This window comes from Drosophila sulfurigaster, chromosome 3 (genome assembly GCF_023558435.1).
Source record: "Drosophila sulfurigaster albostrigata strain 15112-1811.04 chromosome 3, ASM2355843v2, whole genome shotgun sequence".
Classification (NCBI taxonomy): domain Eukaryota; kingdom Metazoa; phylum Arthropoda; class Insecta; order Diptera; family Drosophilidae; genus Drosophila; species Drosophila sulfurigaster.
In genome coordinates this window covers 666,307-691,170 of record NC_084883.1, presented here as the reverse complement: position 1 = coordinate 691,170, position 24,864 = coordinate 666,307, and the positions used below count along the sequence as shown (strand labels likewise).

The window sequence follows — 24,864 nt, the reverse complement described above, 5'->3', positions numbered from 1 at the left end:
TTATGACAATAAAAGTGGTATGTTTCAATATTCGAGATACGGTCACACAAGTAGGCAATTAGATTAGACAGACTCATTTTTTGCACAAGATAAAAGATTACTATAAAATATAAAGAAAAAATGCGTGATAGACGAGACAGGGAACGTGATCGAGATAGAGATCGGGACAGAAATAGGGACCGTGATCGAGTCCGCGACAGGAATCGTGACAGAGACAGAGATCGTGACCGAGAGAGGGAGAGAGAACGAGAACGATATCGGTCCAAATCGAAATCTCCCTCACGAAGCAGCAGAAACAGATCTAAATCGAAAAAGAAGAAATCCAAGAAATCCAAAAAATATCGACACAGCCGCAGCAGCAGCCGTAGCACATCCCGCAGCACAACACCAGAGAGTTCACGCAGCAGCTCTAGGAGTCGTCAAAGTAAAAGCCGGGAATATGACTCTCGAAAATCTAAATCCAGATCGGAATCGCAGCGCACAACAAGAGCTCCCAGTTCGGAGAGCACTTCTCGTCAGGCCACGACTACATCGACATCTACTGTTGTTAAGCCCATAGACTTGCTGGATGTCAAGGTGCAGAAGGCACTGGAAACTATAGACGAGGATGCATTCAAGCCGACAGCATTCTTTAGCACACGAGATCGTGAGGCACTCGAGAAGGAGAAAGTGATTATAGATCTAAATAAACAAACTGTTATTGTACCCAAACCAATAGAAGCCCAACCCCTCAATGAAGACGAAATTTTTCATCCAAATGTGAGTTGAGTTCATTTTAAATATACGTATATTTTATTTTTGCTTTATTTCTTGCAGTTTTTGGGCGATTCTGAAGTGAAAGCAGAGAAGTGGCTGCGAAAACTATACAATTATCGACGAAAGTACATTTAGTGTTTAGCCGCTCAACTTGTATTTAATTGGTATAACATATTTAATGAATCGCTTAAGACTATTACTAAAATATATCACTCCCCGTTTTGCGAGCTCGTTGCAATGCTTCCTGCGGCGTAAGTTGCTCATTGGGCGAGGGTTCCGTTGCATTGCCATCGGCCTGCAGCTTACCGGCTTTGAAATCTTCAATAATCTTCTGTGAGTATACAGCATTGAAGAGATCCAGACTGGTGAACTCAGATTGTACTACTTCTGGCGCCTTGTATGATACATATGGCTTCAATTTGCAGCCTGTCAGATCTGGTACAATGATGTCGGGAATTTTCTCTAGAATCTCTACATATTGCCCGTTCACTGTGATGCCAGTGTCGCGAACGCCACGTTTATGAATGGCCACCGGCGGATTAACAAGCGTTTGCTGGGCTTCCTTGACCACACGTGTTCCACGTTTGCCGTAGACATTAAATTTACGGAAGTTACGCTTTCCGGCCAATTGCGCTGTTGTGCTGATGGTGCGCTGTTGGCACTTGAGAGCCAGCGGCAAAAGTTTAATACAATTTTGCATTATTAATTGGCACTGTTTTTAATCTGCTTGTTGAATAACAACTTTAGCTCTGAGCGCAAAGACAACAGACAGCTGATGATAGTGCTGCCAATCTAACTGCAGACAAAACGAAGTCTGGCAGCACGTATGCCTAGACTAAGTATCGATACCCAAACATGGGAAGCTTTTGAATTCGCATATTGTGAAATGAAAACAGCATTAAGCTTTTGTCCATTTCGTGTTGCTTGAAATAAAGTTTACTCTATTTAAGTCAAAGGTAACGATTTATTATCTCAATACTATATCTAAATCGAACGTGAAAAGCATAGCAGAAGTCAAGCAGAAATATAACCATGGCGGCACCAGGTAGGTAGAACAATGACTCACTAAATCAATGAAGATAATATTGTAAATAAAACATTCCCATACCAGAAAGCACACCATACAATTTTGAAGAAGAATTCGAGGCATATTTACATCGCATATTCTACATTAAACCTTACACAGAGGAATCTAAATGTGATCCTTCCATTGTGGAATATTTCGGAGTCTTTAGTCTCACTGACATCCGAGCCCCAGAGAGAAAATTGTGGTATATTTATTATTGCAAGCAACCCGATATTGATGAAACTGTGGATCGAATCTTCCAAAAATATGGCAAAAAAAATATGTGTGAATTATTTAGGAAGCCCATTTTCAGTGGCGTTTCCTTGCGCACCAGAGTTAAGACGCACTTTTCCGAATTGAAGTGGTACGTCAAAGGCAATCTGCTGGAAGCTCCTCCAAAAAGTCATTACAATGATGAGCGAATGGCGAAAACTATAACAGACTTGTACAACGATGAGCGCAAAATGCTTTATAATTATATTTGTATGAAACATAATGCATTCAGTAGGTACAACTAATGGAACGTTAATTAAATAGTATGCATGCTCTGTGATTTTAATAAATTTTTATGTATAAAGTTAATTTACTATCTATATTTGTAGATTAAAACCTAAAAGCAATAATCGACAAGGTTTTTAACGTTGTATGCACAAAATGTTTAAAATTTTTATATAACTTTTCAATAAATGGAAAATAACATTTAATTCAAAACTCGTATCATAAATCATTAACGTTGTGCCATTTGCTAACACCGCATTATACAAAATTACCTCATCAGAGATAACATCAAGAATATTACAGTATATTTTTGCAAGCGAAGCGGTATATTTAGAAATGTGTCTGGCGGTCACATTGTAGAGTTCTAAAGCATTTATTAGAATGGTGGGATAAATGAAAATAAACAAAAAAAGCTTGAGTATATAATTAAATTATAATAATATGGTGCGTACATATTGCAATAGCATAATGGTGCACTCTGACTTGTAATTAACAATTTTACATTTTGGCCACATATCTGAACTTGCACCCACGCAGTCCGCAGGGGTCTCCAGCACGAGGGCAAAGGATTATTTGCAGCGGGTTATCAGTCATCAAAGGTATGTAAAATGTAAATATATACAATTTTATTTAATTTTAGACGTAAGCATGTTCTTGTATCATTGCAGCTCTGATACTTCGGCATCATCCTCGGATAGTTGTCGTTCCCGTCCGGCTTGCCTGTGAGTATCTTCTTACACACAACTCAATTAGACACATTGTAAAGTATCGAGTAGTCAAAAAACGTCATCTCAGCATGCCAAAAGTTTTAACTTTGGATGAACTGTCATCAGGATCTTAATCATTTTGACATAGATTTTGCAGCGAGCAGGTTGTGTCTCTTCTCTATTTTTTTGTCAAAAATAATTATCAAGGAAAAAATGTAAGAAAAAAGTGAAGTAAATATTTCTTTGTGTTTTTCATCTCCCCAGATGCCTCAATTATTAATTCAATATCGAGAAAACTTGTCAAATGCAAAAAAATGTTATACATATACAACCCAACTTTCAAGTTTCAAAAATTCGAAATACACAAACAATTCGAAATCTTCAAATAACTAATTCAAGAAGCACAATCAACTGAAAATCTTAACTATTACCTCCCATTCAAGGTCGGAATTGGATATCTATGACAATCGTCATCACAGTCATTACAAAAAGAAATCCAGCCCTCAACATCGACGTTCGCCTTCGCGTTCTGGATCCGAAGCGCCGAGGTCTCGTCATCATTCCGACCGCAAGTCGGTAGATCGCCAGCGCATGCGTCAAGCACGCGTAAGTAACAACAGCCAAGAGTGTTTAATTAATTACATATAGTATAAGCTTTTGCTTTTTTAGGATCGTCCGCAGCCCAGTCGCTGCATTGGAGTTTTTGGTTTGGCCATTCATACCACACAACAGCAAGTGCGTGAACTGTTTAACAAATTTGGAAAAATCGAACGCATTCAAATGGTCATTGACGCCCATGTAAGTGTAATTGATTATAAATTAAGAATATAATCTGCCATCGATTAAACAGTTATGCAATTTTGACTTCAGATGATTGCAAGTTGCTGTTAAACCTTTGGCTATAGCATATTTTAATGCAGCAATATTGAGTCATTGCTTTGAGAGATACTAGCAGTGAACTAAAGGCTTGCTGCAACATTATTTAAAATCTAAAAATTGATTGTAATCTAAGTTATTCCATTATTATATATTTGCAGACCCGTCGCTCGCGTGGCTTCTGCTTTATTTATTTTGAGAATTTCAATGATGCACGCACAGCCAAAGATGCCTGCACTGGCATGGATGTTGATGGTCGTCGCATACGCGTCGATTATTCCATAACTCAGCGGGCTCACACCCCCACTCCTGGTGTTTATATGGGACAACCTTCACGGTCTGCACTATTTGTTAAATATTTCTATTCTCTCTTATAATGTGTATCTTATTTTTGCACAGATCTGCAAGAATTCGTTCACGTGACGAGGGCAGTCGGGATGGTTCGCGTTCGCGTCGTCGATATCGTGAGGTGTCCTCATCAGTATCACCATATGATTCCCATCGCCGTAGATATCGTAGCCGTCATCGTTACGAACGTAGTCGGACTCGCAGTCGTAGTCGTAGCCGCAGCTATTCACGCTCACCGCGCAAGTGTAAGTGCAAGGGTTCTAATCACTACTATTATTCCAATTTGTAACTTTACTTTTTTCATGATTAGCTCGTGTTACTCCGCGCTATTAGAAATGCTGAAGCATGAGAAATTTACAAAGCGAGGGTATAGACTGAATTACATCCATTTGGCGGCGCCAATGGAATCTCTGTTGCAGAATTATTTCATCATTTCTAATTATTAACTATTTATGTTGCACCCTCTTGTATGTTTTGTAAAATGTAGTTCAACCACCAAGAAGAAAACATGTGTGTAGATTTCGCGTGTATTCATCATTAATTCAATACACGTAATATAGTACTTTGTGATATGTATTTTAAAACCATCAGCGTAATCGATAATAAATTTATCCAACAATTTGTACGCTAAAGTATAAGCTAAAATAAATGCCTCAATGTGCTTAGCGTTCTGCTGTTGATGATAGCAATCAAGCGAAGTGTAAATATACGTAATGTGGTACACACAATACCAATGGCACGATAATATAAAATTAACTAGGATTTTATAAATAAAAATTATTTTAAATCTTTGTAAATCCGTGTCAGTTATTTTAAAATATAACAATGTAGTGCAAACAAGTTATTACAAACATTTATTGTTTATAGTTAATAATATAATATTTATAAACTAACGTAGTGCATAGAAAAGCATTTAATTTGGATTAGCGGCCGCGCTTGTGGAAGCAACTGCCGACGTTGAGGCACTGCTTGTTGTGGCTTGTGTAGCTCGAGATGCCTTGTATGCCAGCTCCAGACTTTGCTGGATGACTTGCATGTCGCCCTCGATGCTGCGAGCCCAGTTTTCAACGTCACCAAGTTCCTTGAGAGCGCTGCTGAAGTTGTCTATCAATTGCAGCCATTGGTGTGTCTGTTTAGCAAAGTTGGTGGCACCTACGTGTAATTGCTTGGCCTCGGCATCCAAACGCTTCTGATTTAAGTATGCTTGTGCCACTCTATGAGGGAATTTTAATTTCATAAACATGCATACATTTTCTTAGGATGCTAAATTACCCCACATTCAGATGATCAACCAGGGACTGGGTTAGTTCGTTAGATGACTCAATGGCTTCTTTGCGTCTCACTTCTTGCTCCTGCTTGCGCTTCGATTGCTTTGCGTGATGTTCCTTTACCATAGATGTCAACATTTTGTTGCTTTTTCGTTTTTCTCTTTATAAACAAAATTAACACAAGCCAGCTGTGTGACCGCAAGTCCAATTTAATAATATACTAATTTACATCGAAAAATCTACCATAACGACAATTACGAAATTTGGTATATACACACAGATGTTGCAGTTGATTTTGTTGTGGTTCTAGTTGATAAAAAAGTGCAATGAAATTTCAGGTGAATTTAAATTATCAGCAAACTGAAATAATTGCTCTTAGAATCCACTAATGACAGCTTCGCCAATACCACTCTGAGGTCACCTCTCACAGCGACAGCCTCATGATATTCTTCAATTTTGTTCTAGGAGCTATTTGATATTAAGTTTAAAATTGGTATTAAGAATATATTGGCTTTTAAACGTAGCCACAAATTTATTTCAAAAATTGTATTCACATATATAATTAACAGATTTTAGTTAACAATTCAAAAGCACCTGTGCCATTACGAACAGGCAGGCCGACCATAAGGCGACTTGATGGTGAATTAAGTTCATCTGGTCGTCCGAAACCAGCTGCATTGCGCAGAAACTGTAAACTGGATTCAAAGGACATTTGCTGTAGCGGGGAAGAAGAGTGTTCCATGCCTTTACGTGAAAGTGGTTGAAAAGTGCCATCAAAGGTCATATAGTCGGCAATTAGTGACAAGTGACGTCGATCCACAGTGATGCCATAAACCTTGAACACATTGCTCACTTCCTTGACAATAACTTGCGTGGCAGCCTCGATACCATAAGTACGGGCAATGGCATGAATATCGTTTGAGTAGAGGCGATTTAGATCTAAGATCTTATTGTGCTGGAACATTTCACCGATATTAATGCCATCCGTTTTCAGCAACTGCTCATCATCATTGCCTTTGTATATGATTGCACGCTTAATATGAGGCACTTGGTGTACAATGCTCTTTGCGGCCAATTCACGTATGACAGATGTCAAGTCCGGCTTCTGATAGCGTACGCTCAGATTTAATTTTACCCTGCACCAAAGATGATTCTCCTTGTCGTAGGTGTAATCCTGTACCATTTGGTTGCTGAGTAGCTTTTCCACAGACTTGTCATCAAGTTCAGCATTATCATCGTTAGCCAAATCATTTCCATCGCCATCCTCTTCCTCGTCTTCTTCGTCATCTACAAATATTTGTAATTTAGTACTCAATAGTCTAACAATATTTACAAATAATTTACCGTTGGCATCAATAATTTCCTCAGCATCTTCTGGGTCGTCATAATCATTTTCATCAGTTTTGCGTTGCTTTAGTTTAATGCCAGTTGCATCATCGTCTCCCTAAGATTGGTTACAATCAAGTATTAAAGTATTAACATAAGTTTATATTTAACTAACACCATCATCCGAAGAGTCGTCGTCATTGTTTCGTGCCCTGGGAGCACCCAAAGCATCAGCAGCATCCAAGTCCTGATCATTCTCTTCATCCTGTTTGTTGCTTCCCTCTTTTTTATCATCAATAACAACGCTGTGACATCATAAAATTAAAGTTAATTCCGCCATTTTCACAGCCTTTTTTTTACTTACATTTTGGATGTTTTCTTGGCATTAGATATTTTTAGAATAGCGCGGATCAGCTGCTTAAAGTACGTCTGATGCATGTACTTAATAATTCGTTTGGGTCGGACACCATAATCCTCTTTATAGATCTCTCGGGGAAGGAATTTAAAGAGTAAATCATACACATAAGCACGTTCAGGTTCCAGAGTTAAGCTTGTGCTAATGTGAACAGCTAAATAAAGATAAAACAAATTACTACAATAATTAAAACGGGTAAAAAAAAAACATACATTCCAATAAGCTGGCCAGAGTCACGCAATTCAATGAAATGCGCAACTTCTCGGCATTTTGCTGTTGTCCAGGCTTGATTGGGATATCCATCGATGGCGTCTTAATGTTTGAGGAGGCCAACATAAGTATTTCACGTAGACGTGGTATACCCAGAGTGACGTTCATTTCACCACGACCGGCAAAATGGAAGGTGTTCAGTGTCATCTGCGTGGATGGTTCACCAATTGACTGCGCTGCTATCAGGCCAACAGGTTCGCCAGGTGACGCCAGTGCCTTGATGCTCTTCATGTGCATGATGTCCGAGATGATTTGCTTCTGGGACGGTTGTTTACGCGTATAATTGTCGATTAGCTCTCTTGTGCGCTCAGAGACAGAGCCGTAGTATATATCTTGCTTGTAAACGGCAACGCTTGGATCGGGACAGCGAGCGTATTTTTTGCGGTACAATGCTTTGTCCTCAGCATCAGCCTTCTTCCATAATTTGAGTAAGCCCTCATCAAATCGTCGACGTCCTGTTTTGGCATTAATTTCATTTGGTCGCTGCACTTCGACCTCGTTGCGTAGTTCCTCCGAAAAGTGAGTGAAAGCTGCCCGCAATTTGGCAGGACGTTTCTTTTGCCAAGTGCGGATGTGTTTCTCATGACGTTGCACCTGCGACAGACACTCCTCGTCCTTCATCAACTGAAGCTGGCTGGGTCGTAAGACGGCCTTTACGTTTTGTGCCAGAAAGTCGGCGCAGAATTTGCCATTAAAGAATTTGGACTTAAGAATATCTAGACCATCTTCGCCATATAAAAATTGAACAACACTGTTGTCACTGTCTCGCACGGTCAAGTCATAATGCACACTCAATCCCTCCAAGTGCTTGATTAAGCAACGCTGCAGGTAACCGGATCGAGACGTCTTCACAGCGGTATCAATAAGACCCTGTCAAATTAAAATAATTGTTTAACTATTCATACTTAGAGTGCATTTTGTAAGCTTACTTCACGTCCCGCCATGCAATGGAAGAAAAAGTCCTGTGGCTGTATGCCTGTCATGAAACGGCCATCAATGAAACCACCAGACTTGGGTGATGTCTCGAATGAGGGGAAACTGGGCAATGATTTGCCAGATATCATCAGAGGAGGTCTTTTCCCTTCCAGCTCAATTTGTCCTAGCAGACAGGAGATTTGCATAGTGTTGACCATGGAGCCCTTGGCGCCAGACAATACCATGAGCTGAAGATTGTTTGATGGGAACTTACTGATCAAACCACCAGGCAGACATGTTCTATAATGAATTGAAAACATTATGTATAAACATCTATTTTCATATCGGTTAAACTCACTTGTTAATGTCGTTTGTGTAGCCATCGAGCAGGGATTTGTATTTACGATCGAGAAGCACTCGGAACTTAGAATCCTTTACGTATGCAGCCTCCATTTTCTCAGCTAACTCATCATGAGGCGGTACGTCGTCTAGTTCAAGAGCAGCCGCCACAGCATTGTTGCCTACATCACGGCACTCATTGATAATTTTACGACGCTTGTAATCTGCCTCGCTGGTAACTAAAATATCTTTAACGCCCAAAGTGAAGCCTTCCCATTGTAGAAAGAAGGTAAACACTTTGGTGAAAGCTGTTAGCAGACGTGTGGACACGTCACCGCCGTACAACTCATACATGCAATGGATGAGGCCAAAAGTTGTTGCTCCATACTGCTGTTTGTCTAGTACACCCACCAGTAATTCACCCTTGCGTATTTGCACCTGACTCTCACTCATCTCTTGCTCCAATGGTGTAGTTCCACACATTGGAGTCCTAGGACGCGACACGTTCCAATTCTGAAAAAAGTGGGCAGCATTAGAAGCGAGCATTGGGAACCTTAATTGTAATTATGGTCTATGGCTAACCTTGCCGCCAATTTTGGCAAACGAATCCAAATTAATCCGCTCATAACCTTCTGGTATTAGGTTAATAATGATTGTTGACAAGACCTGCTTGCCGGACCACAATGTGGCTGGTTTCAATATCGCTGGTGGCAACAGCTTGACATCGCCTTTGAGATGTGACAGACCTTGGAACACAAGCTGCTGATAGTCTTCGCGATTGAAGAAGCGACCTCGTATCGACAGCTTCACTCCAGATATGACCTGATCTTGTATAAGACCACCTAGCGGTGTACCGTCTTTGGGTACCAGATAATTGCTAGCCACGTTTACAAGATTGTAGGCCTCAGCACGGGCAACTTCGCTTTGTGGATAATGGGCGTTCATCTCATCACCATCGAAATCAGCGTTGTACGCTTTGCAGTTAGAGTAGTGCAATCGGAACGTTTTCTCACCATGCAAAATACGCGCTTTGTGTGCCATGATGGATGGCTTATGCAGCGATGGCTGACGATTGAGCAGCAGGACATCACCGTTGAGTACATGGCGATGCACAATCTTGACGCCATCCTTGGGATTGTTAAGTAATAGCTTGGCCATGCTAGCGCGCTTGGCCGCATTATCCGCTGGTATAAAAGTGGTCAAGCCTTTGCTGTCTTGTATGTAATTCGCGCCGGGATGCACATCTGGTCCATTCATGACCATTTTGCGCAACTCGATTACATTCCATTCTGTCACGGGCACCGGATAGGAGAGCTTACGTGCAAATATATCGGGTATGCCAATCTCATCCACATCGATATTGGGATCTGGCGTAATGACTGTACGTGCTGCATAATTCACACGTTTTCCCATCATGTGCTTGCGTATGAGACCCTCCTTCTTTTCAAGTATCTGTTTGAGACCCTCAGCTGACTTGATGTCGCGTGACATGTTCACATCCAGCAGCACATCTACCGAACTCTGCAGCGACAACCAAGAGTTATAGAGCTTCTCATGGCTGTTGGCACCTCGCATATTTTGATAGACTGCCTTTGCCTGATCGCTCAGACTCTCCTGTTGTCCTTTCATGAATTTGAGTACCACATTCAACACGTGGTTATTCTCAATGATGTTCACATAGATGTCCGTCTGCGGATTGCCCTTCATCATGTCGTTGATGACGTTCATCGGACGCGCACGTGGTGGAGTTACTGGTATCGAGCCCATAAAGAACATGTCCACTGGCGAACGGTCGGTGTTGCTGCTCATTTCACCATTGAGGTTCAGCACGGGAACCAACAACTTCAGCAATTGTGGATAGTTTTCGTAAATTTTGCGCAGATAGCGTCGGCACTCGTCGGCGAAGATCACCTTGTTTTGGCCACTTCCTTCAGCCACATTGCCCATGCTGTCAAGTATAAATACTGCGATATCAAGTAAAAGCAAAAATTTGCTAATTTTAATAACTTACCGCTCCTTCATGTCGGCAATGGTCACGTAATAAACTAGACGTCGATGCAAATAGCGCACAAAACGCATCGACTTGTTGCAGTGGCGGCATTTCTTGCTTGAGCCGCGCTGCAATGCAGCATGCGTAATCGCTGTGCGCAAGGAGCAGCTGGTCTTGGTCACATTGCTGGCATTGCTTATATTCTTGGCTAGCAGCTCGTTGACTGCCGCAATACGTGGATGCACTGCATCGCCGTTATCCAGCTTGACCAACTCCTCTGCACTCTGGCAGGCAATTTCGGATTTGAAGAGCTCCAGCTCTTGTGCCTCAATAATGTAGCCAGCATCAATTAGGCGCAACTGCAGCATAATTATTTCGCTTTCATGATCTAGCGAATGGCAGTGAGGAATTAGTGTACTTACATAGATTGTGACCTGCGGCATTACTCACCTTTCATTTGCATCTTGAAGCAGTGCAAGCAGAAAATGCAGAGTAAACGCTGCACCAGTTTGATGAAGAACGGGTTATAGACCAATGAGCCAAGCTCAATGTGACCCATGTGACCGGGACAATCTTGCATCTTTAGGCAAGTGCCACAAGGATCCATGCACCGGCCATAAGACCCCAGGCGAATATCGTAGAGGCCACCTGTGATTGGATGTCCCAGTGCATCAAATGTGAGGCCAGTTATTACTTTTACCACACTCAGTTTGCGTATTTCCTCGTCGGTGAAGACGGCAAACTCCAGGTCCGAGGGGAACATGTGCACATCCAGCGGCTTTCGGGAGCCCATTTTAAATTGATTAACTTTTTAATTCAGTAAATGAAATTAAATGAATAGAGTAAAGCAACAAATAGCCGCAGCACGTGTGTTCAAAGCAGCCAAACCAATATCTAGAGATGGACGAACATCGATAGCCCTATCGATGTATTTATTTCGATAGCTGGTCACGTCATATGGTACATTTTAATGGCGCGTCATTTTAAATCGCTTTTTATTACTGTGTAAATGAATAAAACTAGAAGTTTTCTGCAACAGTATCTTCAACATTTAAGTGTCCTGTTCCCATGAAAAATACCACAAATCAAAAATCGATTTCTTGTGCATATAATTTGTAGGGTATATCGATACTCTGATAGCAATTGCACAAACAGGGTTGTTATTTAACGGCACACAAATATTTGAATACACAAACATTTAAAAATTTTAGTCGTGAAATTATAAAATGATATTATACAATTTCGGATGTTTAAAACTTATTATAGATATAATTTTGGTTTCGCTTAGAACTTATCACAAGTCAACTGGTATTGCCAGTTCTTAAAAGCCACATTCTGCTCGTATTTGTTGCGGACAGTGTCCATGAGTCCCGCAACAGTTGCCTCATCTCCAGTGGTTGTTGCTCCATCACCGCAGCCATCTCTTGCTCCAACTCCAACTCCAGCTGCAATTCCAGTTCCGGTTCCTCGTCCAACGTTTGCAATCTTGTTGCCCATTTGCTGTTCGTCGTACGGCTGCAATTGTCTTGGACGTCGCACCCGCTGGTTAACTGCTGTTGGCTCTCGTTCTGGTTTCGCTGTTCGACCACCTTTGCGCCAGGACTCGACATTGCTGATGCCAGTGTCGGCACCACGCTTGGCGCTACCCCCAAAGATGGTCGTCCAACGAAACCACCTGTGTCATAAGCTATAATCCGTCTGCCCCGATGCACTATGACGCAATGGCAGATCGCGTCGCAGCAGATAAACACACAAGCCCAGGCAGGCGAGCAGAATGCACACTAGGCCAAGCATTGCATAGAAGCCTTGCCGATAGCGTGATGCATCCGCGTTGGCCTCCAAGAGACGCACACGTTGACCCAAAGCACCGCCTCCTCCCTCACGAAACTCTGCGTCCTGCGCCGACGGCAACAGCACCTGCCAGAAGCCGTAGACGCGTCGCAAGTGCTGCCCATAGCCGGAGTCCAGCTGATTATTGGTCACATACGAGTTGGCATTGCCCTGGCGATAGCTGTCGTGCCTATTGGTTCTAGACAAGCTGCGATCAGTGCCCAGGTCCGCTTGTGGTTGCAGCAGCTGCTCCACTAGCGTCTCATCTATACTAGGCGGACCCGCCGCATTCTTGGTCAGCTCGCCCAGGCTGTAGATAAAGGGTTGTTGTGCGGTGTACGGCAACCACGCATCGTAGATACGTCCAGGTGTGGGATTGCCACTTTTCACAAAATTTGCAAACGAGCCGCGTAGCTTGCGGCACATTTGCTCCTCCTCGGTGTTGAAGCGACGACGGGCAATCTGCTGGAACAGACTGGGACCCAATAGCAGCGGCAAGTCGGCACTATGCGAGGCGCCACCAAACAAGTTCAGCCTGCCCCGCATGTCCATGGCATGGGCATGTGATTGGTCAAAGACATAGGCATAACTGTTGCTGTTGTTGCTGACCAGCTGCAGCAGTCGCAGGAATGGCGTCTCGTACTGTGACTCGGACAGCAGACGTTGCATGCCCCACAGTAGCTGACCGACGGAGGCCTCCTCGTTGAAGTAACGCCAGCGAATTGCCGCCATTTGCACATCACTTGCCCCATCCTCCTGCAGCTGCATGGAGCGCAACGCATTGGGCAACAGCGTGTGATTGATATAATTATGCAGTGCCACATCGCCGTCGCGTGCCACGTCCAGCCAATAGTCCTGCCAGAAAGCGCCCTCATTGGAGCCAATGCCCAGCAGCAGTGGCGGCAACGACAGATTGCCCAACTGCTGTGCCAGACTGACGGTGGCAGATCCTGGTAGGAGTTGCACGCCCAGCTGCATGCTGCCATTGCCATGATTGTAGACACTCTCATAGGCACGCAGCAAATCCTCGTTGCTCTTGCGTCGCAGGCAGCTCAACAGCTGACGATTTTGTGCCTCTTCAAACTGACAGCCCAGCTTTTGGATGAGTCGTCGTCCCGTTGCCACAATGCGTTGTCCATGGCCTGTGCCCAAGGCGTTCAGCACTGGGCCCGGTGACATGAGTATCAGTTGTTTGTAGAGCGCGGGTTCGTTGCCCTTTTGGAGAGCCGTGGCCAATGCCAGTAGAGCGCCACTTCCATGACCAAGTAGCGTCAATTGATTGGCATTGCCACCAAAACTGGCCGCGTTACTTTGAAGCCAGCGCAGCGCCTGCAGCACATCAGTGAGTCCATAGTTGCCGGGCAATTGTCGATGATCTGGTCCCAATCCGAGCCAGCCATAAATGTTGTTACGATACTGCACGCTGACCACCACAACGCCCTCGGCAGCAGCAAAGTCCAGGCCATTGATGCGATTGCGTGGCCAATCGTAGGCGAAATCCTCGCCAGTTATAATCACCATAACTGGCAATTGGCCATAGCGCAAGCCCGTCTCCGGTGTCCAAATGTTGAGGTACAGACAGTCCTCGTTGCTGGGCGTCGCACGTGAAATGCTGCCATCGGCGCTTTCATCGTAGATCGTGTTCGAGAGCTGGGGACAGATGGGCTGCATCGCTGTCGCCTGCAGCGTGCGGTTCCAGCCACTGTGCGGCTGGGCAGGCTGCGGACGGAGAGGTTTGTGGAACATAAATGGTGGGTTAGTTGAGATTAGGGTAGACAACAAATCAAATTGAGATGCCAAATCTAGCAAAGCACTTTATCTTAAAGAATTTTATGTTTTCAGAGATATCTGAAGGAATAATTAATTGTATAGTATAAACTCACTTTTAGTTACATTCATTTTATGATTGCATAATTTTTTGGGCCTCGGACTTTTTTATTATTTCAACTACAAACTACACGAACAAATTATTTGTATACCCGCTACCCATACATACTACGTATGTAGAAGAGTCATTAATATAATACCCCAGCAAGCAATTTGAGCGTTTTCTGACAGTTTTCTGATAGTTTTTTTATGAGCATTTTACATCATAAAGTGCCCAAAAAAGAGTCCGGAAAGAGCGTTTTTTTCCGTGAAAACGGTCGCACTTTAAGAGGGCAATTTCTGAGTCTAATATGACTCTTTTTTGACACAGAAATAAGTGCTTTCACCCTCCTAATCAAGCATTGAAAACGCTCCGAAAATACTCATAAAAGTATAATTTTTAGGCACTTAAATCGCACCGAAAAAGGTTCATTTCAGACACATAATTGAAACATTTTTTTTGAAGTAATTTAAATCAATAAAATTTATATTTTATATTTGTTTTTTATTTTTCTGAAAAAGTAAAGTGAAAATTGGAAAAATCTTAAATATTAATTCTTAAATTCTATATATGTGTATTATTAAATAACAAATATGGAAATCGTACAAACTAATTCTTAAATTCAATGGATATGTTTATTATTTTATAAAAAAAAATGGAAATCTTACAAACTATATCTATATATTTTGGCTTTAAATTTTAAACACTTCGTTACACTTTTGTTAAGCACTTTTTGTTTTAAATTTCAGTTGAAACACTTTCTTTTACTTAATTTTAAGCACTCTGTTACACTTTTCTAAGCACGTCAGACTTACACTTCTTCAATGTTCAAACTAACTAAAATTGTCAATTTTCGAACATTTTGCGATAAGCGATCTGCATACTGTTATTTTAAGCTGTGTTTTTACTTTGTTCTTACTTACCGTAGCTCCGAATATGCTCACACATATGAGCTCTTTTTGAGCCTATGTGGAACAACCCCCAAATTTGCTCAGAAAATGCTCTTATTTATGTGCCTACTCAGAAAACACTCTTAAAATCGGCTCTTTTTGGACACATAATTTAGAGCCCTCCTAACTTTGCTTGCTGGGACATACATATATACATAACTTCGGGCCTGCATGAAATGTATGTATGTATGTATGTATTCTAGTATTTCCTGCAGGCCCGAAGTTATGTATATATGTATTCTAGTATTTTTGTTGTATATTTGTATAATAGGGTTTTATTGAAAATGGGTAGCGCGGGTGTCATAGTTAAGCTCACTCGACTGCAGCTTTTTGCTTACTTGTTAAATGTAGAATCTTTAAGCTAAGAACATTAAATTGACGGCTGTAAATTGTGTTGTAGTATATAATAAACCTTTAGTTTGGTGGAATTGCACTACTTCGGTGAAAATACTGAAAACTGTTCCGAAAATTCAAGTGTTTTAAAAGTTGCGTAAATATCAATAATATAGTGAATATTATTTTGTGGTTATATACATGTGTATGTAGTTGTTGAATTATACGAGAAAGCTCATACCTATATGACATATTTTTAGAAAAAATCCTGATTTTTGATTTTGATTTTTGATTTTTCCTGATTGACAAAGCTGATTCTGACATATGCCTTACTATATGTTGTAGAATGTTTCGAATTGATAATTTATAAAAAAAAGATAAGGAAGGATTAACCGAGTTGCCACATTGTTTCTTCTACATTTTGAGAATAATCTTGAATGCGTCTCTCTTCAGGTAATTTCTCGAACTCACCGCAAAACGTAATGGACCCAAAGGCGGCTGAGCGTAGGGTATTCCCAGGAAGGCGTAGACCGCAGTGCGTGCTCCATCCGGAAATATCTTGAGCTGTAAGCGAGGCAGCAATGCAAATTGTCAATAGTGGACACATACTTCAACGTGACCAAGTGCTACTCACACCAATTAAATCGCCCTGTTCCAGTTTAATGTGCGTTTGTTGGGCCCAACAACATCGGATGCTGAGCCAAATCAATACTCTCAGCAAGATGAAGTTGAGTTTAGGCATTTGCATATTTTTTTAAATCTACGATTTGTAACACATTTTACTACACAGTAATTATATCATATATTATAAACAATTATTTTGTAATATTGCTGCGGTAATTCTCCATATATTGTCTCCTTGACGCTGGAATGAAAACTGAACAGAAAAAAGAAATGTTCTCGTCGATGGAAATTGTTGGTTGAAAGTTTATGCTAGAATTATTTCAATTGTTTTCTGGTGTCATTATTTTTGCCGCCGCTGCTGCTGTTGCTGCTGCTGCTGCTGTAGCTGTTGTTGCTGCTAATGTGGTTGTTTTGTGTTGTTTGTGTGCGCACAGGAATCATTCATGCATTCATCAGATCAAAACACCAGCGACACCAAAATCGCCAACAACAGGTTGATATACGGCAGGGTTGATTGTTGATTGTTGCTGGAAGATTGGGCTCGAGCCCATAACTTTGAACCCGAAACACCGTCAATTGTTGCTACATGCGTTACCCCTTTTTTTTGGGGCATGCCACAAACTAGGGCTACTTTGAATGTTAATGAAATAATTAAGAGAAGTTTAATTTACTTAGTTGCGCTTTGTTGCAAGTTAAACTTACGATTCTTTCTCGCATATGTTTAGGTTTCTTCGTTTATCATTTAGAAATGATTTTATACTATATTTTGTAACTTAATAAATCACTCAATTATCAATCAATCAGTAACTTTTTGTGCTGACCTCGCGCTGTTTTTTCATTGACCCTGACATAACACGAGAGCAGCAGAAGAGTAAAATAAAAAAGGCAAGCATATAACATATTCAGATCAAAGTAAATGTATTTACTTATATATGTATTTACTTATATAAAATAGATTTTTTGCTTAGTTTTAAATAATTTAAAATATGTTTGTCAAACTTCAGCAAAAGCGTAAATCCTAAAAATCACACAAAATATTATAATATCGACTTCAATAAATTTGCCTCATTTTCATTTCCATTTATATCAATTCGGTATATTACGAAATATAGCTTTTGATATATATAATTTGGTGTATTTTAACAATACTTCTGTTATTCTTTTTTTTATTGTTAGAGTATGCAGTAGTCGCTTTAATTCAAGTGCAGCATCGTTCTATGCTTAAATTTTTATTGAGTTTTGATTTGGCTGTTGTTGCCGTAGGCGAATGTAAATATTCCTACGCTTGACAGACTACAAGAGACTGTTTGTTGGCCTCCAGCTTTAGCTCTAACTCCAGCTCGCGTTGCTTTGTTAAGTGGAGTTGTCGCAGCTTTTGGCTTGCAGCAGATAATGTACCATAATGTTGGTTTAATTCCAGGCCAACACTGTGGTGGTTGTTGCTGTTGCTGTTACTGTTAGCCGAAGCGCACTTCCGGTTGGTCAGCACCGTGTTTGTGGAGCTGGAGATCAACTCCGAGCAGAGCAGCAAAGCTGTGAGCAATTCTCATAATTAACATCTATGTTATACTATGATGTGTTGTCATAGAGACTGCGACAACAACATCTCTATATCAAACGCGCATTTGTGCATTTTAATTAGTTTGCTTTTGAATAGGCAAAAACCATATTTTCGGTTAATTGTGAGGCTACAAAACAACCATTTAAATTGCTATTTGGCTGCACATGCTTCTCTCTCTCTCTCTCTCTCTCTCTCTCTCTATCTATCTTTGTCTCCCTTAATCAAACTCTCACTTTTCAGTTTAAAGTTCAAAGTTGAGTTTCGACTATTGTAAATTTCATTTTGCGCTCTAATCTTTTGTGGCAATAAAATAGGCTTGTTAATAAATAGACTAATAAGAAAGCTACATTTGAGTGTGCTCGACTATGAGATACCCGCTACCCATGTTGAATTAAAGCAGAACAGTGCGGTATTATTCTTAAAATATACCATACAAATATTAAAATATACCAACGGCTATATTTGATAAATTGATTAGTTCTGTATCATTAAAAATATACCTAGAATATATACATATATGGAGTTGCCTCCTTCTGCTTGGCACATATGTATATCTCCTCTATCTATCTATCGGGTGTAAAAATAGAAAATTTAAGGCAATGTAATATGACGGTCATTTGGGCAAAACTTACCCCTTGAACCGTGTTGTTCCATAGAGTTAATAAACAGATTACAAAGGTATTATCCACAAGAGCCTATGCTTATCTGAAATCCAAACGATGTGTTACATCACACACACACACACACACAAATTTGTCGGGACTGGCTGACACCCTTCAAAAAAGTAGGCCAACATAAATTGAACTCTCTAAATTGTTCATTTGGCTTTTGTCCAATTGGTTGTCAAGCCAAGCTGTTGATCGCTGCTGCACATTGTTCTGACATTTAGCTTTGGTCTCCCTAAATATTTTCAATAAATTCATCATAGTCGTAGAAACGGTTGAGCGCTGGTTGACACAAAGTTTGGCAAACACTTAAAACATTTATTGCAAATACAAAACGCAAAACACAAAAAATGTTGGCCAAAATCAATGCAAATATTCCAATCTGCAATTGAGCAATTTCGGCAGTTGTACAACAATGTCGTCAACAAGAACAACAGTAGCAAACATAACAAAAATGACAACTGAAAATATGAAACACAAAAAACAACAACTAGACAAAAGGTTGGACCAGAAGATACTCTGTAACTGTTACTGAATAGCAGCGATTCATGAGTTGACTAGTCAATCTGAAATAATTTAAATAACTTGGCCACACTATCGAATATTTTCCACCTCATTAGCAATTCAATTTATTGACCTTTGGGCTTCCATTAATCATACCCTGCTTGTCTACTTTATATATAGCATATTCTGGCAAAGAATAAGCTCGATATTAGCAAAACCTACAGGTTGTGTATCACAACATTCATATTGTATTTGTATGTGGCTTCAAAAGAACTTTTGCCTAATGAAAACGACGATGATTTTGGACCGAGTCTATTGTTTACATATTGCCCTAGCATATTGAAAACTTCTTTATTAAATTTCACTTCAATAAAAGCCAATTGTTGGACCCATACTTTTGTTGTTATTATTGCCACAGACATTGTTGCTATTTCGATTATGCGCTGTGACTATAAAATGCTTGAAAGTTTCCTCAGCCCTTGAGTTTGGCATATAGAGAGAGAGAGGCCCAAAGCCGGCTGAGGGTGAGGGGAGGCAAAGGGCGAAGCCTTGCTGCCTGCCTGGATGTTGCCGGGATGCTTGGCATCTGACAGAGCTCTCGTATACTCGTAATTCAATTTTGTTTCATATTTTCAAACAATGCATGGCATGAAATTTTACTGGTATTTGTTTTTGTTATTTTCATCTTCGTTGTATTATTGTATTTGTTTTAAGTTTTTGTTTTTTTTTTTTGCATATTTGCAACGCACTAAAGTGAAAATATTTTGAACATTTTTGTATATTACACAGGCAAATTCTTAGTTTGGGGCTTTGCTAACAATTTGTCAACACTTTGAAACAATTAAAGTTGTGGCTGCTGTTCATGAAAGTTGCAATTCAATGCGATGGTTACGGTTATGGCCCTTGCACTATGGGATAGATTTCGTGTATTTTCGGTTTGAATCCGGAATCATTAAGTATATACATTATATTTAAGAGCAGCGTTAAAAGCGAAACTAAACCTAAGCCCCTACATAACATTTTTTTTGGCAGCAAAGAGATTTGTTAAGACCGAATAATAATCTTGTAAGCAATTGCTTAAAGAATGTGGATTTTAGGTTTTGTTACCCCGTAGATATGATACAAGCTATGATAAATAATTGCGCAATGATGCATACGACATGTATGCCAATATTAACTTCTTGGTTTAAAAATCCTTTTAATTTCGAATTGATTGATTTAAATGATGCGAACACAGAAGATTCACGACAAGTGTTCAACAAGTGAGGTGTCTTTTCAAATTTCACGGTCAACGTATTTTCGATTATCGATATTTATTCCCGCTTCTTATTGGGTAGATAGGTAGTACATTTTTAGTATTTTTGCGGCATATTATTTTAGTATATTCGGTTTTGCTTTTATTCGAAATGTGTAGCGGGTATCTCACAGTCGAGCACACTCGACTGTAGCTTTCTTATGCTTCTGTTTTGTTGCTGCGATATCTGTACCAAGTTTCAAGTTTCTTGTATTTTTTGTTTGGTTGTGTAAAGGGTATAAGTGTATTGCGTATGGATCAAAATTTGAGAAAAAATTAAAATGAAGTCCTCCGAAGCGCAGGAAATGTTGACACTGGTATACTACGAAGCTGTTCTTAATAATTAAATGTTTTCAAGTGGTTCCGAAATAACTGGGAAGATGCCAATGATGAACCTTGCTATAGAGAGCAACAAAAGATGAAAACGTTCAGGCAGTGAAAATTGTTTTGAAAAAATTGTCAAATTATTATCAGAGGAGTTACCGCGGATGTCGTAAAATTGTAACCATCGCATCGCTCTAGAACTGTCGAAGGATGTCAACGACGACCCGGATTTACTTAAAAGGGTCATAACCGTTGACGAATTGTGGGTATATATAATATATGATGACTATATGGAATCCAAAGCCCAATTGTCCCATTGGAAGAGCCCAGGTGAGCCAAGAGAGAAAAGAACACACCAAGTTCGATCAAATGTCAAAGTTCTTCGATTATCATGACGTCGAACATCAGAAGTTCTTACCATGTGTTCATATGGTATCGTATGGTCAATGAAATGTATTATTTGAAAGTTTTGCGCAGTTTACAAAAAGTAATATGAATTTTGCATCATCTTTGCTTTGAGACCTATGAAACGATTGAGGAGGTAAAGACTACTATACCGAGACTATACCGAAAAGTGCTTATGAGAAGTACTTTTAGGATTGGAAAACCTTAGGCATAGGTGCAGTGTATCTGTACTTTCAAAGAGACAACATTAATATTGATAAATAAATAAATATTTTTCTTATAAAAATAAAAATACAACAAAATTTCAGTTTATTTTCCAATATTTCCAAATTAAATATGTTATGTTTATATTTTCAATTTATTTGTAAGTTTTTTATCACACAATCTTTATCATTCATTTTATATAAAAGTGTAAAATTATTAGCCTGAGTATAAAATTGGAAAGTAATAAAAAAATCGTATTTTATTGGGCTTAAAAAATGTTCATTGTTCTCTATGTACAATCATGTACACTATTTAGTAAAGTAATAATATTAAATCTAAATTAAATCTAGAAATCTTACTTTTTCCATTTAATAAAAATTAAGAAACAAATGTGGAGTGGATCGAAAGAATATTCACTTGAAAATTGTACGTTGTCTATCTTCCACGCGCATGAATTATAACCAAGAATATAAGTTTTAATCTGGGATTAAAAATATTGCTTTCGTAATACATATCTCTCGCCCATTATAATTGTAATTCCTTTTTAACTTTCTCGGAAAAAAGTTGTATAATAATAAAACTGCTTTAAAAGTCTTATTATTTTTAATCTCCATAAATTGACTTTTCCCCATAGTGCTTTGTTACAAACATACACATGAATATTCTTACAATAAATTTACATACTTTCGAATTTACCAATCACAGATAGCATGAAATTCTTTTCACAACATTATTGAAACAAAACCAAGCTCCTTGCGAATTGCGGTTTGTGGAATTTGCCATAGCAACACAATTATTTTGCAATTTCAGAAATTAGTTATTAATCCATTTCCAAAAACATGTTGGATTCAGTCAAGCGGGATAACTGCAAGTTTATTTACTGCACCAAACTTTATGCTATTTATTTATTTAAATTTATTTTAAGTCGACTATGGGGTGATACAATATAAATGATTATTTCTTCAAATTTAAAATTAGATATTAATAAAAACTTAGAGAATATTTATAATGAAAATATGTTGAGGACAGTAAATCTTAAATAAATATTATTTCAATTTATTTATTTATATAATGCCAACAAAGAGGTGCCCACATTACAATTTAAAATTTAAAATAATAAAAACTTTAAATAATCTTAATAACTCAAAAATGTATTTATTTTTAAAAATGTTTTCAATGTTGACTATGTGCTGTCTAGCTTAAAAATTACGCTTACTTGTATTATACAATTTTTGTCGATTTGGAACAAACTTGATCTGAATTCAAACATAACAAGTGCTGTCGAAAACAAAATTGTAATTCTATCTTACGCTGATAAAGAATATATATACTTTATGATGTCGAAGATATCTTCTTCTGAAGGCACAAAGTTACAAAAGCTTTTTACCCTATGAATAGCAAAAAGAAAAATAAATAATTATTGTAAAAGATGTTTGAGAATCTTTTACTTTTGTTACGAATATTAAAGACTGTAAATCTTAAAAAAAAAAAAACAAGTAACAAAGCGACAGTCGAGTGTGCTCGACTTTGAGATACTCACTACAGAAAATACTAAATTGTACCAAAGACCCAAGAATATTGACATTCAAAATATACTATAGAGTACAAAATATACCAAATTATGAGCCAAAGCAACGAAGACTCGATTTGCGAGGTTGAAACTTGGCGTTTTAAAAAATTTACGCAAACGTGCTGTCGGAAATAAATTATATCTTTATCTCTCATAGTCTCTGTGTTCTATGTGATCATATAAATGGACGGACGGACGGACGGACTAACAAACGGCGGACGTAGTTATATAGTCTCGGCTGTTGACGCTGATCAAGAATATATATACTTTATGTGGTCGAAGATGACTCAATTTTCAATTTCGATTAGCTTGAATGTTTCAATTAATTACCTTTAAAATAACAACTATATTTTGTAATGTTGAATTTAAACCCAAAGCTTATGAGTCTGGACTATATTAGAGTATTTGCAGCGAAATGTCTAGTTATTTGGTTGTGGAAACTATGCGAAGCATTCATCGTTTGTAATCAAATTTAATAAGCATTTATGTGCAAAACATTCATTGCATATTTGCAGAATTAATTAGTTACATGGCAAACGCCAATGGGGAAAATATTTTCGATCTGAAAGTGCTTGCAACACTCTGCGGCAGTTGCAAGAATAACAACAATAACAACAACAACAGCAGCACCGACGAGAGCAACAAAGAGCCGCAGCAACAATAGCAAAATAACTGCGTGCAACAAAAGTTTGTGCAACAACATGGCGTAATATAATTATGTAATTAGCAAGAACAACAACAGGAAAAGCAATTTCTGCGAAAAATATTTAACAAAATAATTTGCAAAGTGTTTGTTGTTGCATCTGCTAATGTTGCATGTTGTTGTTGTTGCTGTTGCTGTTGTGGCTGTTTCTGTTGTTGCTTTAAGCCTAATTTAACGGCGTTGTAGGCAAACAATGTGGCAGGCATTTTGTTTATACAACTTACCACGCGACTTGCACTCAACCATCTTGTTGTGTGGCAAGCGGCAGGCTGGGGCTAGGCTGAGGCGGGGTTTTGAATACGCTTCATGTTTTACACGCGCAGTTTCTAATTAATGCGAACAATTTTAGTTGAAAGAGAACTGGAAAAACACAAGCGACGCATTGCCCGCTTTTAACATAGACCCGTAGTTTGCCACCACTTCCACTGACAAACGGGCGGGGATAACGCGGGGGTGAATGCGAGGAGACGAGTGATGGGGGCATTCATACTCATGCTCATACTTGCATATGAATCAGTTTTTCAGCGCCTTTGTTAGGCTGCTGCTGCTGCTGTTTCTGCTGCTGCATGCAACCGACAAAATGCAAAAAAATGCAAAAAAAGAGAAAGAATAACTAATACTAACATAAACATAAACATAAACATATGGACAAGCGCCGCAACTCGTCCTTGGCAATGTCAACAGCCTGCAGCCAGGCACACAGAAGTGACCGCCAGAGGTCGCTAGTGTGCCCATAATATCCTCGCGAGGCAATAAATGCGCATCCAGGCAAGTCCTTCACTCTGCAAGTACTTCAGCAGTGTCTGTTTGTTGTTTTTAAAAACTGAACTTAAATCTCGTCAGTTCATTCTGGAAATTCTATCCGACATATGGCCGATTATAAAGAGACGTATGTGCGAACGTGATGTAAGTGAAACTTTTCGATATTTACTTTGAATGCAAATATTTTGATAAACACCGAAGGTAACTCAAAATCTTAAATTTTAATTTAATTTATTTAAAGGTGAAAATGAGCTATGGACATAAAAAAATTATTATTTTCATTAAAAATAAAATATAAATATAATATTTTCTATAAAAATAAAATAATAATAACTGTAAAGAATCTTACAATTAAGAATACTGAATTGATCTTAAAATATATAAATTGAAGTTTAAGAATTAGCCCACAAATCATAATGTAAGCTACACACCACACAAAGAAATCCGCTAAAGTACAAATAAAATCTTCCTTAATATCCTTGATCAGAAAAATA

General features: G+C 39.1%; 7 protein-coding genes across 9 annotated transcripts; 3 read left to right on the top strand and 4 right to left on the bottom strand.

Annotated features, from left to right (window-relative positions):
• Positions 1–31: 31 nt before the first annotated feature.
• Positions 32–1,059, top strand: LOC133846032 (serine/threonine-protein kinase fray2). Its single transcript, XM_062280742.1, has 2 exons — positions 32–759; positions 817–1,059. Exons 1-2 carry the CDS (start codon positions 121–123, stop codon positions 889–891), a joined length of 714 nt encoding a protein of 237 aa, XP_062136726.1. The 5' UTR covers positions 32–120; the 3' UTR covers positions 892–1,059.
• Positions 770–1,557, bottom strand: LOC133846033 (large ribosomal subunit protein mL41). The gene has a single exon (XM_062280743.1). It carries the CDS (start codon positions 1,454–1,456, stop codon positions 956–958), a length of 501 nt encoding a protein of 166 aa, XP_062136727.1. The 5' UTR covers positions 1,457–1,557; the 3' UTR covers positions 770–955.
• A 65-nt stretch (positions 1,558–1,622) lies between these two features.
• LOC133846034 (uncharacterized) lies at positions 1,623–2,400 on the top strand. Its single transcript, XM_062280744.1, has 2 exons — positions 1,623–1,801; positions 1,868–2,400. Exons 1-2 carry the CDS (start codon positions 1,789–1,791, stop codon positions 2,338–2,340), a joined length of 486 nt encoding a protein of 161 aa, XP_062136728.1. The 5' UTR covers positions 1,623–1,788; the 3' UTR covers positions 2,341–2,400.
• Positions 2,401–2,612: 212 nt separating this feature from the next.
• LOC133846031 (transformer-2 sex-determining protein) lies at positions 2,613–16,252 on the top strand. 3 transcript variants are annotated; one of them, XM_062280737.1, is made up of 8 exons: positions 2,623–2,764; positions 2,858–2,919; positions 2,989–3,042; positions 3,471–3,633; positions 3,697–3,825; positions 4,065–4,240; positions 4,303–4,496; positions 4,562–4,773. In XM_062280737.1, the coding sequence occupies exons 1-8, from the start codon at positions 2,762–2,764 to the stop codon at positions 4,582–4,584; spliced, it is 804 nt and encodes a 267-aa protein (XP_062136721.1). In that variant the 5' UTR covers positions 2,623–2,761; the 3' UTR covers positions 4,585–4,773. The 3 variants fall into 3 exon arrangements, with proteins under 3 accessions (XP_062136725.1, XP_062136721.1, XP_062136724.1); XM_062280741.1 differs by lacking the exons at positions 4,065–4,240; positions 4,303–4,496; positions 4,562–4,773 and adding an exon at positions 16,208–16,252 and having other exon boundaries at positions 2,613–2,764; XM_062280740.1 differs by lacking the exons at positions 2,623–2,764; positions 2,858–2,919; positions 2,989–3,042 and adding an exon at positions 3,103–3,242.
• LOC133846035 (biogenesis of lysosome-related organelles complex 1 subunit 1) lies at positions 5,089–5,696 on the bottom strand. The gene is made up of 2 exons (XM_062280745.1): positions 5,524–5,696; positions 5,089–5,465 (listed from the first exon to the last, which is right to left on the bottom strand). Exons 1-2 carry the CDS (start codon positions 5,655–5,657, stop codon positions 5,165–5,167), a joined length of 435 nt encoding a protein of 144 aa, XP_062136729.1. The 5' UTR covers positions 5,658–5,696; the 3' UTR covers positions 5,089–5,164.
• LOC133846027 (DNA-directed RNA polymerase I subunit RPA1) lies at positions 6,032–11,670 on the bottom strand. The gene is made up of 10 exons (XM_062280734.1): positions 11,225–11,670; positions 10,796–11,162; positions 9,367–10,732; positions 8,804–9,297; positions 8,460–8,745; positions 7,473–8,400; positions 7,210–7,414; positions 7,021–7,150; positions 6,864–6,963; positions 6,032–6,806 (listed from the first exon to the last, which is right to left on the bottom strand). The coding sequence occupies exons 1-10, from the start codon at positions 11,565–11,567 to the stop codon at positions 6,082–6,084; spliced, it is 4,944 nt and encodes a 1,647-aa protein (XP_062136718.1). The 5' UTR covers positions 11,568–11,670; the 3' UTR covers positions 6,032–6,081.
• Positions 12,439–17,019, bottom strand: LOC133846029 (cocaine esterase). The gene is made up of 3 exons (XM_062280735.1): positions 16,389–17,019; positions 16,226–16,318; positions 12,439–14,323 (listed from the first exon to the last, which is right to left on the bottom strand). Exons 1-3 carry the CDS (start codon positions 16,500–16,502, stop codon positions 12,455–12,457), a joined length of 2,076 nt encoding a protein of 691 aa, XP_062136719.1. The 5' UTR covers positions 16,503–17,019; the 3' UTR covers positions 12,439–12,454.
• Positions 17,020–24,864: the final 7,845 nt, after the last annotated feature.

Coding starts and splice junctions, on each gene's coding strand:
- LOC133846031 (XM_062280737.1), top strand. Junction 3,634..3,696: donor AGCGCATGCGTCAAGCACGC/GTAAGTAACAAC, acceptor TTGCTTTTTTAG/GATCGTCCGCAGCCCAGTCG. Junction 3,826..4,064: donor AAATGGTCATTGACGCCCAT/GTAAGTGTAATT, acceptor ATATATTTGCAG/ACCCGTCGCTCGCGTGGCTT.
- LOC133846033 (XM_062280743.1), bottom strand. CDS start 1,456: ATGCAAAATTGTATTAAACTTTTGCCGCTGGCTCTCAAGTGCCAACAG.
- LOC133846035 (XM_062280745.1), bottom strand. CDS start 5,657: ATGTTGACATCTATGGTAAAGGAACATCACGCAAAGCAATCGAAGCGC. Junction 5,466..5,523: donor GTTGATCATCTGAATGTGGG/GTAATTTAGCAT, acceptor ATTCCCTCATAG/AGTGGCACAAGCATACTTAA.
- LOC133846029 (XM_062280735.1), bottom strand. CDS start 16,502: ATGCAAATGCCTAAACTCAACTTCATCTTGCTGAGAGTATTGATTTGG. Junction 16,319..16,388: donor AACAGGGCGATTTAATTGGT/GTGAGTAGCACT, acceptor CCTCGCTTACAG/CTCAAGATATTTCCGGATGG. Junction 14,324..16,225: donor TGGGTCCATTACGTTTTGCG/GTGAGTTCGAGA, acceptor CTCCGTCCGCAG/CCTGCCCAGCCGCACAGTGG.
- LOC133846027 (XM_062280734.1), bottom strand. CDS start 11,567: ATGGGCTCCCGAAAGCCGCTGGATGTGCACATGTTCCCCTCGGACCTG. Junction 9,298..9,366: donor TTGCCAAAATTGGCGGCAAG/GTTAGCCATAGA, acceptor CACTTTTTTCAG/AATTGGAACGTGTCGCGTCC. Junction 8,401..8,459: donor ATTGCATGGCGGGACGTGAA/GTAAGCTTACAA, acceptor TTAATTTGACAG/GGTCTTATTGATACCGCTGT.
- LOC133846032 (XM_062280742.1), top strand. CDS start 121: ATGCGTGATAGACGAGACAGGGAACGTGATCGAGATAGAGATCGGGAC. Junction 760..816: donor ACGAAATTTTTCATCCAAAT/GTGAGTTGAGTT, acceptor TATTTCTTGCAG/TTTTTGGGCGATTCTGAAGT.